Raw genomic sequence first — 13,081 nt, 5'->3', positions numbered from 1 at the left:
CAGGAGGGGCTTTCCTGCTGAACTAGCTATCTGCCCCACGCCATGAACGAATGCCATGTTCAAGGGGGTTGAGAAAGGGGTGTCACCAGATCAGACACTGAGCCCCCAAATAGCACAGGCTCCAAATATTGAAATAGAAGCGCCTGGGGAGGCAAGGCAGTTAGAAGGACCAGTGGATGGACAGACTGCTCTTGAAGCAGCATTTCTATAACAGCCAACGTTTTATCTATAGTACTGATCTTCTCTGGAGGGGAGAGCTTGAGGAAATTGAGAGCCAGGTTGAAGCTCCCTGCCCCCCACCCACCAGAGTCTCTCCCTCACTTCTTGCTCAGGTTTCAATAGGTAAATGGTTGGGACCAATATTTATTCTAATGGCAAGCCATGCTTCCCTGGAGGCTGGTGCACCCTAGAGCTGCCAGTGTGAACCCCCACCAGTGTTGGGAGGGGCAGCAGCTGCCCCCCAGCCTCTCTCCCTGAAAAGGGGCAGAGGGAGAGGAGAGGAATTGCCCTGGGATTTTGTGATGTGTGAGCCAGCAGCCAAGCTGATCAGTCTTGAGTGCTTGTAAAGGGATGTGAGAGCAGCTGCTCCGAGGGAGCAGACGGAACCACGAGAGCACAAGGCCTTTGTAAACTGTAAAGTGCGCACACACAGGTAGGTGCCCTCCTGCTCCTCCTTGTGACAGGCCCTGTCTGCACTGCCTTGGTTCTGCAGCCTCCCCTGTTCCAGCGAACGAGCCCCGTGTGTCTACAGCTGTGTCCACCCGCACACTCAGGACGGCTCCCCAGCTCCCTGCCGTTCGCCCCTGCAGCCTCAGCATGGACGTTCCGGAGCTGAGGGTGTCCGCACACTCGGAACGTTGTGTTTGCTGCCCCTGAGCCAGCAGGGGGCCCCATGTCCCCGTGAGAACGTGAGACTGCTGGCCGCCACCTGGGGAGGGAGGTTGGACGTGCATAATGACCGTCATTCCAGGGGCCTCTGATCCCCACAGAGAGAGCCACAAAGGAGCGTCCTGGCCATATCCCTCTTCTTGGGGCTACTCTCAGGCCACGTGTGACCACACGCTTCATCTGAGAGAACCAAGGGAGGCACTTCTGTGCACTCGTCTGAGGGCCCGATGGCATCTCATTTATTTTTGTGTGTGACACAGTGTGCGGGGTCCAGTGCCCCGCCTCTGTCCCCGTCCAGGGCACGTCATGGGTTTCCCTAGAAGGTTCTCGTTAGACTTCCAGCTGCTGCTCCCAGTTTTCTGTTTGCAGAACAGACACCAACCAGGGCTTGTTTTCTCAAGAAGAAAGCTCTGAGGGGAGAGAGAGAGGTCAATGAGACTGTGGGGACCTGGCCTTCGGGGTCTCAGCCCAATTACCCACAGTGGCGATGGTCCTTGCCCACTTCTGCCATGCCTCTGTGTTTAACCATTTCACGAAGACTTCCAGAACGGGGCCGTACTAGCCCATTACCAAAACAAGCATTCCCTTCATCGCTAGACTGGCTTGTGGTCTTCTAGAAATTCTCCAGGGGTATTTCCTGAATGAAGGTGAGAGACGAGCATCTGGAAACTAAGGGTGTGTTCTGATGTCAGGCTGTGGGCCGCAAATCACCATCAGAGCAAGTTATTTCTCTGGTATACAAACAGTAGTTCGTTTTTTGTAACTTGTTCCAAAAAGAAAAACGTATGTTTTAAAAATGAGCACTTTCAAACCCCTTGAGTGGGGGCTAAGTGCGAGCAGCTGTGGCCGGGGGCCCGTGGTGTGTTCTCCGTCATCCTCTGCTTCTTCCTGAGCGCCTTCCTGAGGGCAGCAGGTCGAGGACAGGTGAAGGGTCAGTTCCAGGCTCCGTTGTGCCCTTTGATCAGCCGCAGATCAAGTTTACGGGAAATTCAGGAAAAAAAATTGACTTGGGTCATGCTTTGTGCCAGCCAGACCAAACAGCGATACCACCAGAATCCCAGAATGCGATGTAATTTTCGTAATTGGGAAGTCGTGCTTCAGACAGTCAAGTTGGAAACAACGACCCCAATGAATCATTTTGCATCAAGTTTTCTAGGAAGAATCATTTTTTTGTGATTCCTCAGTGGTCCTAGCAATCATGTCTGTTGAAAGTACTGCGTTTCTTCTTTTTTGCTTTCGGAGGTTTGCAAATTTTGACCAACAGGCATGGATAGTAAGACCATGTTTTACAAGAACTTTTTAAAAAAGTGCGCTGAAACATTTTATCGATGCTCATTTAATGCACTGTCACTTTAGGAAGGCGGTTCCAGCTCTGTTTTCTGATATCTGTGGCAACAAATGTGTGGCTATATCTGAAAGAGTATTTGTACTAAAATACATCCTCCGTACTCTTGATTCCTCCCTGATGGAGCAGGCGTTTTGCGCTTGGCGTGTACATGGAGTAACAGTTTGCCCATTCTAGTCCATTGTCTTGAGTACCCGGGAAGCCATTTCCCACCAGGGAAAACAACCTTCCAAAGCCTTCCTCCTGCTCTGCTAACTTACCAGCCTGCACCCTCTGTACATCGTTTGTCAACGTGATCACAGAGGGTTTGGGGGCTTTAATTTGTGCGTCTAAAAGGATGAACAAAATTAACCATCTCCAAGGACTAAAGCAAGTCCACTCCCTTACTTGGAAAATTACTGAATGTGTAATGTTCACTTTCAGTACATCAGATCTGCAGCCACATTAGTTGTCTCTGTGTCTTTAGATTTTGCAAACGGGAACTGAAATCCAGCAAGTCGTATTAGGAGCCCGTTCAAAAAATGAACAAAAAAGCAAATGAAAAGGACCCAGAAGGAGGTGGTATACTTTTCACTTTGCGTTTTGTAGGCATAAGTCCCTTCTTTATAATTTGCAATTTTTTCTGAGAGGTGGTGGATTTTCACTTCGGAGGCAAACAGTATCATGACAAGACAGCCACAGGAGCCTGCAACAGAGGGAACAAACCGTGTGTCAGACAAATGTTTCCTGATTGCAAGGGACATGGGGAAGTGTCAAGGGGCAAACTAAAAAAGCCTTCTACCACCATCCTCATTTGCACTCTTCTGCAAAAATATATCGTTTCAAATTGGTCGTCATGAACCTGATTCTCCAGCCGATGGGTGGTGGTGCCTGGGCTTCGGCTCTGAGCGGGAAGGCTTGGGCGGGGGCAGGTAGAATCAAGCTGATCTTACAAAGACTGGGAGATGCTCCTCTTTGCGTGATGAGAAGGCTGAACTGCTGGGCACCTTGAAAGCACCATGGTGGAATCAGGGCCATGAAGCAGCCGCTGCTGTGATGTGGCTTCAAGAGAACAAGTTTCTCTGTACTTCACGGCCATGCAGGATAAATGCCAGTCATCAGACTGGGGCTCCCTTCAAAAGCATTACCATGCCTCCCCCTCCTCCAGCTCCCACCTCGCCACAGCTGCCCAGAGGAGTCCCTCAGCCAAGGGAGCCACGGAGACGGTGTAGAGGCAGAGAGGATCTGTTCTTGTTGTTTGTAACAGAATTCAGGATTTTTTCCTGGGCACATGGCTGCCTAGAATAACGGCTACCTTGTTTTGCTGGAAGTGGCAGGGATGTAGGGGCAGGAAAGTTTCCTTGAAGTATGCACGTATTAGGGGCCTGCCCTTTCTTTTCCCCTTCCTCCTTCCTCTAGCTGAAATATGGATGCGATGGCTGGAGCTCCAGCAGACGTGTTGGACCAGGTGGCCTCAGAAATGGAAGCCACGAACTATGGAAAAACAAGAAAGAAAGAGTCTGGATCCCAGACTCACATGGAGCCACCAGATCAGCCCTGGACTTCAACCTCTAGGTTTTAATATGAGAGAAAGATAAACATTAATGTTGTTTAATCCACTATTATTATTTTTTCCCTATTTATCACTCGTTGGTAGCCTAACCTTAAGTGGTGCTGCTGTGGCTTGGGTGACATCTCTGCAGGACAGGGGCCCTCCAAGCTCAGTGGTGCCTAGAAACTCTGATAGGCCCTGTGCCCCTGAGCGTGGAGAATGGAAATCCCCGGACGAGTGGACGGCACAGGGGGCTGAAGCAGGAGACAAGACGGGCAGGTCTGGAGTGCAGTGGATGGGCTTCCACAGCAGGATTGCGCCGCAGACCAGCACAGTGGTGCTCCTGGGAGACACTGAGATGGTTTTGTGACTTAGGTCAAACCAATCTGGGTTCAGAACATGCTGCCTCCACTTACTTTGTAGAATTAGGCGATTTTAGTCTCCAAGTCTCAATTTCCTCATCTATTCCTGGACGATAGAGATGATGTGTGATTAGCATTTGGCTAATTAGAATTGACACATATAAATGCTTACTAACTGGTAGCTATTCCTCTGGTTTTTATGTCTTCCTTTCTCCTTGCAAGTCCTCACCTTAATCCCTTACCCCTCACCACACCCCAAGAAAACCTGACTACTTCAAGGAGGCACCCCAAAGAATATATTACAGTGCCTGTTCCACAAACACTTTCCCATTAGGTTTATGATGCCTGTAGGAGGTGTAAGTGCTTTTTGTTCTTCAACTACAGTTAATTCAAATACCCTGGAAGCAGCAACACAGCAGCTTAAGTTCCCATTCATTAATTCACTCATTCATGTATTTAATTAGACATTACATGCAAAGCACGGGGATTGGGGAGATTTAAACATTAAAGAACATGCATATAGTTTCTGCTTTAATGGAGTCTAACCGGTCAGGGAACATACATAAAATAATTATTAACCAACCCCAGTAAGTATCACGGTGAGGAGGCGCAGGTGGCTAAGGTTCATAGGAAGGAGCCGTAGGGAAAGTTAGCTGAGCAAAGGGAGGCTGGACGTGGGGAGAGCGTTCTAGACACAAGGAGTTACAGTGCACAGGACACCCCATGCCTTCTGCAGAGGCCATGTTTGGGGGGGTAGATGTCGAGACAGGATCATGGGGGGTGGTGAGCAGAAGGGTGAAGTCACGTTTCTTCTATTAGAATTTCTCCCCATCAGCTGGATCATCATCATAATACACCCCCAAATAATCAAATGATATAATTTTCTTGAAACTTCCCTTCCCACTAGCCTCAGAGCCATAGTTGAGAATTTTCCTTTGTAAAATTTGTCAACCTATTTTTGTATTCTGAGCTTAAAACCAGAGATCTCCCCTGGCAAAATCGTATTATTCCTTTATTGTTACATCCAACAAAAAGGCTGCAGTGCTGTTTTCTCTTTATCTCTTATTTGAAAATTGTGGAGAAAATGCCATTGCTTTTACCACAGAGCCTTCTTTGTCTGAAGAGCTAGTGAATTTCAGACAGAGGCGAAACACTGTATTTCCTTGGTGCTTGAAATGAAAATTCGAGCTCCGTTTCCTTTTCAAGTTGTTAAATATTTTAAAGGTACTACTTTGTGAAGGAGGCGGCACGTGGTGAGCCTGCGTTTCCAGCTCCTGAAGGGAAAGTCGCTCGGGGTGTCTGAGGACTCACAGCCGTGGCCACAGCTGGTACCACAAGCGTGCATGGTCTGGGAGTTGAGAGGACTGTCTGAGAGTCCACTCTGGGTTCTGGGCTTGACCCTGAGGTCAACTTGGTCATTTCAGAGCAAGAGCATAGAAACCCAGCCTGATCTCTGTCAACCCCTCAGTGACTGCTAAGAGATGTGGAGGGAAACGATTCAGTGTGAATTTAGGCTATTTTTGCTTTTCTCTGTCAATGGCTCTGAGAGAGATGTGGGATCAAGGATAACTATTATGACTTATGGACTGAAAGAAACACATGAAGAGTTTCTCTTTCTGGCCTGGCTGCTGCGGACGTGGAGAGAGGTGTGTAAGGGGTGTGAGTGATCGTGAGAACAGGGCTTGGCATGTTTCCAGTATGACCCTTAGACTCCAACAAGGGGGTCCTGCTAGGGCTCCCACATTTAGAGGGTCCTGCTCTCTCTCTTCTGGAGAGACCCCCCTCCCCACAGGGTGGGGAACCCTTGAAGACAATGGGACGGGCCCATCCGGAGTCCCTGATGCACATTCTAGACCACACTCCTGAAACCCGGGAACTCCCCCTGCAAACAACCTGAGCGCCCTTCCAGGGCTGGCACAGGCCTCTTCCCCGGTCAGTCCTCCCAAGGGCAGACTCTGTGGCTGGTGCCCTGAGGCCTGAGGGTGGCCCAGGAACAACTGTTTCCGGGCGTGGTCAGAGCTCGGATATGCTATGGAGTGTCCCATGCACATGCCAGGGGCCTTTACAGTGTGGGCGGAACCAGGCGTGGGCAGAGACGAGGACAGACAGGGGCCAGCTCTCCTCGCATCACCACGCCCAGGGGCAGAATTCCCAGGGCTCAAGAATTCTGAATTTGAATCTGCCTTCCAGGTCCTTATGGAGAGATGTTCGTCAAGGTGGAAGGCTAGAACACGTCCTGGAAGAGTTTATAACGTTGAGATGCTTAGACAGATAGTATGTGGGCTGTCATTCATACTCTGCACAAGGCCTCACAAATGTCAGCTTCAGGCCTGCGTGCTGCCCTCTTCCTTTCCCCAGTTATCCATGTACACGAAGAGCCCAAAACAATTCAGCTGGGGCCGTTTGGACAGATCGTCCACATGTCTGTCCCTCTGACCAACACTGCTCCTGCACACCAGACAGGTTGGAGTCAGCTAGGACTTAGGAAAATCTGCCAAGCCCAGCTCAAGCTGGAGTTTGGAACACAGCCAGGCCTGGGCGCCAGGTTCTGTGGCTCAGGGTCTGACTCAAAGACCAGCCATTTTCCTTTCATGAGTTTGATTTCCCACCATCTGGCTGGTACTATAGTGGGTTTTTTTTTTTTCTTTTAATGACTTTGATTACTGAGTTAATTTCTGACTGAATAGGATAGCTGAGTTATGGGGCCGTCACACCATGAATTATCAGTCAATTAACAAACATTTGTAATGCATAGACACTGCACACTCGTGACTCTCCTCTGGCAGCTGTCTGGGACTGCGGAATTGGGCGCCTCTCTCCTCCAGTCCTTATGATGTAGGGAAGGAGCTCATAGCCAACAAGAAGCTGCTTCTTCGTCGTGGGCTGGCTCTGAGGGTGAGCATCCTTTTACGGGTGGGAACGTCTTGCCAGGATCTGTGGAAGTCCAGGCTACCATGAGTTTCCGTAGAAATGTGTCCTCAAAGGGGAAAAAAAAACCCTCTGAAACAGTCTCCTATTATCGTTACGGTTGTATTTTGGGAAATAATAAATTAGAATTTCAATTCCATTTAAAGTAATGGCCAACATTTCCAGAAAGCTAACACCTCATCTTTAAACTCTCTCATAGATGACAAATATGAGAGGCATTCCACTTCCTCTACAGAATGATAAATGGATAATTTCCTTCTTGAAGGAGTCTTGAGAGAGAATAAATGGGGGTGGGAAAGCCACAACTTTGCAGGTGTAGGTGCTAATTTTCTCTGAAATTATGCAATCTCACTAGAAAGTCAGTTATTAAAGGTGAGGTCAACAGCAATGATTTCTTCCTCAAATGGAAGCGATTCTGGCCCCACACTGCTTTAGAGACCAATGGTCCATCTAGAAAGGGGGCCAGGGGAGAAATAAAGCAAGTGAATACCTAGGAGTGGATTCTGAGGTCGTGATGGGGAGCAATTTGGTTGTGCGTTTCCAAAGAGCAGGTGTGGATGAAGGAACACCGCCAGTCATGTTTAGCTTTTTCCCTTCATCTTCTGTAAAGGTGAGTTGAGGAGCCCACATCTAACTTAAGTTTTACAAATGTTGTGTTAGTAACAAGGGTGATTTGTGCAAAGAAGAAATGGTCTAAAAACACAATCTTTTTCTAATTTGAATTGATTTTCAGAAAAGAAGAATGTCATTTGTTACCAGGAAACATGCAGAGCTGCTTCTGTTTTACTCATTTGCTCAACAAATGTTTATTGGGTGCTCACTGCACTGTTCTGGGCACAGGGGACACAGCGCTGGACAAATCCTGATCTTCACAGAGCTCCCAGTGGTGGGGACCATGGTGAGAGAGGCCGTAAGGGGAGAGGTAAGTACATTCTACAGTTTATCAGACTGTGATGTGTGCCAAGGAGAATACAGCTGGGAAGAGGGACAGTGAGGCCTCAGAGGGAAGGTGGCATTTTAGGGCCTCTTAAAGGAAGTCAGGGAGTGAGAAGGCAGGTATTTGAGGGGAAAAGCATTTCGGGCTGAGGCAACAGCGAGTGCAAAGGAACCAGGTGGTTTGAGCAGGAAGAGGAAGAGAGCCGGGCAGAGAGGAGCAAGACGCGAGCCGTGCAGCGGCTGGGGTGAAGGGGGGGCGGGGGCGGGCTCATGGAGTTGGCAGCTCAAGTGGTGCTTTGGGGGCCATAAAAAGTAAACGAAACAGAGGGGAAAACACAAGTGCACATTCTGAATAGGACAGGAGCCTCTTTGTGATTGTGGTAGAACAAGATTGAGCATCTTCTTGCACAAGGTCATGGCTGGGCCCTGTGCAAAGTGAGTTCAACAGTCCTTCTGCATCCTCGACGTGAGTAACCTGGAGTGCATCCTCTCACTCCACCTCCGCTCGTTCAGCTGCTGTCTGCATATCAGAACAAAATTCCTGTCCATTGCCACCATGGGCTGGCTAATATTACTTCTCTTTTCCTTCCATGGCCTCCTTTCTAAAGTCTATGCTGAGAAACTAGTAGAATATTTTTGTTGCTGACTTTTCCTGCCACAAATCCTATCCTTCCTCAGGCTCCACGGCTGTGAGGCCTGGACACACCTGTATCTCCTTCTCAGACTCTGAACAACAGCTCCTCCATAAAGACTGAAGAGGAAACTAGAAGCAGAGAGCTGTCACCACCGCTTGCACAGTAATCTGCCCTAGACGTGTTACCAAGGCCAGGATATTACTGATACTGAAGCTGATGGATAATGTAAGCATTCTTCTATTTTTGTCCTGCGCTTTATTTTCCTGTCTTCACGTTTCATCTATGACTGTGCTAATTTATGTTCCATGCCATAGTTGTAATTATCAGAATTAATTAGGCCCCTATTAGGAGCATCCCCCTTTTAAAGAAAGGCAGTCATTTTATTTGTTTGCCCTGCTTGGGGTAACTCATAGATGATGCTATATGTAAGAGAAGACATAACAAATACAATTTTCAGTAAGTTCACATTTGGGAGGTTTTCTTCACCTCCAACTGGCCTGAACCAATATATTTCATATCATCCTCAGAGAATACTCACTGAACTAGCTAGGATGTTCTACCGTTCACCCACGACAAGTCTTTCACCCAGCCTACTCTCTTTGACGTGCAGATCTGGGACCCTGCCTTCAACTGGGAAACTTCTAGAATGGAATATAGAAAGGCATACACTCATACACCAATGCCCCAATGGGAAACCATGCGTCCAGTTGTTTCTATACCCAGCCCCCTCTCTTTCTTCACCTCCTTAATTTGTGTACCCCCTCTCTCCTACTGTATTATAAACCCTAAGGGAAGCTTTTCACCCCATTTGGCCCATTCTGCCTTCCCCTGCCACCTGCTCTCCCCGCCCCCCCCACCGCCCATTTACTCTCTCACAAAGCTCACGGTCACCAGTACTCTTGAAACAGCCCCCTCTTGTAGCCTTTGGGACAGCACGATCTCCTGGCTTTCGTTCCTCTTCTCTGGACACACCTTTTCTGTGTCCTTTGCTGGCTCTTCCTCCTCCTCGGCCCAAAAATTACCTGACGGTGTCCTTGAGGGATTGGTCCTAGGCCAATTTTTTTCTATCTACGTCCTCTTCCTAGATGATCTCATCCATTTTCATTGCTTTAAATAATATCTATATCCGACAACGCCTAAATTTATGTCTTTCGTCTAGACCTCTTCTCTGAGCTCCAGACTCATATATCCGACTGTCTACTTGATGCTCCCACTTGGACATCTCATAGGATCTCAAACTTGATGCGCCCCAAATAGAACACTGGATTTCTAGTGCTAAGCTCCTCTCTCTGCCTCTTTTTTGCCCTAAACTCTAACCCTGTTCCTTCCCTTGTCTTATTCATCTTGGTTAATGCCACCACTGTCTACTAATTGCTTAAGCTACCTGCAAAACATTTTGGATCTACTTTCAAAATGTTTTCAGAATCCATTCATCTCTCTCCATCTTCAGTGCAATAGCCTAGTCTTTCTAGACTAGACATTTCTTGAAAGGTAAGTCAGCTGTCTGACACCTTCATAAAGCCTTTCACAGCTTCTCATTGCAATTAGAATCAATTCTAAAAGACTTGCCTTGGCTTTGAGGCCATTAACTGGCCTCAAATCGATCTCTCTAATATAATTTTTTTCTGCCATTTCCCCGTCTCTGCCTACCCCCAGCCACATGGGCCTTCTTTCAGTTCCTACAGCAAGCCGACCTCTTCCTCTAGAATCTCCCCAGGCTTTCTCCTCTCCTTGGGAAGTTCTCTGAAGGTCCTCGGCTCCTTAGTATCTGTAGAACTCAGCTACTTGGAGTAGCCTTCACTGACACCACATTGAAGCCCCATCTCTCCTTCCCTTTCATTCTCTATCACAGCAGCCTCCTTATCACTCTTACTATAGTTATCATGATCTTTAACTACTTATGTCCACTTTTGTTTGACTCTCCCACTAGATTTTAGGCTCTGTGAAGGCAGGACCATGGCCTGACTCGCTGTGCTATCACCAGAGTTGTTCCAGTGGTGGGCACGTGGTGGGCACATGGTGGGAACTCAGTCAGCTTGTGGAATGGATGAAATGGATGCACCTGCATCAGTGGTCCTCAACACTGGTCACACATGAGAATTACCTGAGAGAGCTTAAAAAAAATACCAGTGCCCGAGCTCCTCCCCACCAGAGACTCCTATAATGAGTGTAGCATGGGCCCTGGCACTGTTATGTCTAGAAAGCTCTTCCGGTGATTCTAAGGTACAGTCCAAGAAGAGAATCGCTGGCCAAAATGAACTACGAGGGACCATTCAGATGTTACTAAAATCCTAACCTGGGGAAAGAGTTCTCAGACCTAGTTTATAATCAACAAGATGAGCAAAAGCAAATTAACTGACTTGCATGTGTTTCATGGAAAAAGGATAGTGGCCAGAAATGGGACACGAAGAAGGCTGAGGAACACGATGAGCCAAACTGGAGGCCGTGAGAGGCAGAAGGAACGTCTGGGCCTGGAGGACAGCAGGACATTAGGCCATGGCGTCAGCAGCTGTGGTGACTGGACCCACTGCGGGCCTAATCCGAAGGTTTGTTCCCTTTCCTTGTCTGTCTCCAGGGTCTGGCGTGCGCCACGTCAGGAAACGTATGGAGATGCTCTTGGCGTTGTCACCCTGGGCAGTGTGAGGGTCCCGGGTAGGCAGCCAGGAAGACCGCTTTCCCTTCCCTTCTCCCCGTCTTCACGTCTCAGGATGCCAAGCCTTGGGTCCTCACCAGCAAGGAAGTAGACAGCTGAAGAAATGGCCCTGGAATGATCCGCAGCAGGAAAGGGGGAATCTTGGGGAACCCGGGGGTGAGTGGAAGGAAGAGAAAGGGGTCTAAGGAGGAAGGAGATTCTTCGTTGACTGTGCGGGAGGCCAGCTGGGCAGAAAAGCAGTGGAGGGAATTCGGGGGAAGAGAGCTGCCCCTGGGGTTTCTAGAGGAGCGTGACACGCTGGACCGAAGGACCTCCCAACACAGGCTCTGGCCTCGGAGAGTGTGACTTACTGGCTCACATCTAGGGTGTTTGTGATAATGGCTGTAAGCCACCTCCCTCCCACAATCAGGGTTCAGAGCTGGAGTCTCCACAAATATCACAGCTTCAGAGAAACACTTCCAAAACTCCAGGCCTTCGGGGTACTGCATGGAGATTGAAGGGGGACGAGGTGGTCTGCGATTCCTGAGCGACCTGTTTACCCCAGAGGTCACAAACCGTCAGTCCATCTGACCGTCACACGTTTTATTGTCGTGCACGGTTTTTAAAAAGTCATTGAAAATTTTGGCATTTAAAAATTTTGTAGTTGGGGATTTAAAAGAAACTGGATGACCTGGAAACACCAGGCCTTTGTCCTCTGCAGGATGCAGATCTGGAGCTGGCTGCTCCTTCCCTCCCCACCTCCTTCCCTTGTCCACAAACCCTCACTGCGCACCCGCTTCCGCAGCAAGGTCCAAGATGAAAAAGGTGCCGCGGACGCACGGGGTCTGCGTGTGCCGCGGACTCTGTGTGCTCCGGTTTTCCCTGCATGAGACTTGGCCAAAAGCTGAGATAAGATCTGGGACTTGGATTCAATTCTCCATTCTCTGAGTCATCCTGCTGTGCAGATACCGTTAGTTTGGTTGTCCGTTAGAACTGTCAAATAATTTGTCTTCCAAACGGGCCGTTCTGAGCTGCATTCAGAAGCCGCAGCGCGAGATGGCCGCGCTGGATAATCAGCTGCTGTGTTTCGGCTCCAGCCAGCCTTTCCTTTCTCTGCGTCGTGATGCTGGGTCTAGACTCCCTGGACTCGAGCTCTGCCTGTCAGCTGCTTCCCGTCAGGCTCTGCGGGAGAGCACCCGAGAGGGGACACGGCCGGGAGGAGGGTCCACTCCCTCCGCTCTGCCCTGCCGCAGGACTCGAACTCGCCCGAAGCCGCAGGGGGCGTTCCCCAGCCCCTTCCACACTCCCGGAGCCCCCTCATGTGTCCTGCTGTCCCGCGACAGTTCCATCTCCTCAAGGTACAGTGCCGTCTCCTCCAAGGTCTGAGATCTGGGGCCCCGGGGCCCCTCCCCAAGCCTCGGGGTTCTGGTAACGCTAAACTCCTCCCTCGGTGAAGCGGCTGCTGTCTGAAATCACCATGTCTGAGTTACCGCAGGGTCTCCTCGCTTTCTTGCTCCTCCACCACCTGTTGAATCAATTCCCTGTGGCCCCAGCTCTCAAACTTGAGCTTGCGTCAGAATCACCTGGAAGACTTGAAACACAGCCTGCTGGGACCACCCCAGAGTTTCTGGTTTAGTGGGTCTGGGCTGAGGCCTGAGAATCTGCTTTCCTATCAAGTTTCCAGGTGGCACCGATGCTGCTGGTCTGGGACCCCACTCCAAGAACCACTGCTGAACGTGGTATTATTGCCTCTGTTAAACAGTGTGTATTCTGTTTACAAGTTGGCCCCTGATTGATCCAAAGGCCTTCACGGAAACAGCACAC

The 13,081-nt window shown here is 49.4% G+C and overlaps 1 protein-coding gene across 1 annotated transcript in view; it reads right to left on the bottom strand.

Moving 5' to 3' along the window:
- Positions 1-2,652: 2,652 nt before the first annotated feature.
- CLRN1 (clarin 1) overlaps positions 2,653-13,081 on the bottom strand; it is a 34,425-nt gene continuing 23,996 nt past the window's right edge. Inside the window, exon 3 of the mRNA XM_058548867.1 lies at positions 2,653-2,918. Coding sequence (XP_058404850.1) covers positions 2,653-2,918 — 266 coding nt within the window. The remainder of the gene's footprint in view (positions 2,919-13,081) is intronic.

The sequence above is a fragment of the Diceros bicornis genome, chromosome 2 (genome assembly GCF_020826845.1).
Source record: "Diceros bicornis minor isolate mBicDic1 chromosome 2, mDicBic1.mat.cur, whole genome shotgun sequence".
NCBI lineage: Eukaryota > Metazoa > Chordata > Mammalia > Perissodactyla > Rhinocerotidae > Diceros > Diceros bicornis.
This window is presented reverse-complemented; position numbering and strand designations above follow the sequence as displayed.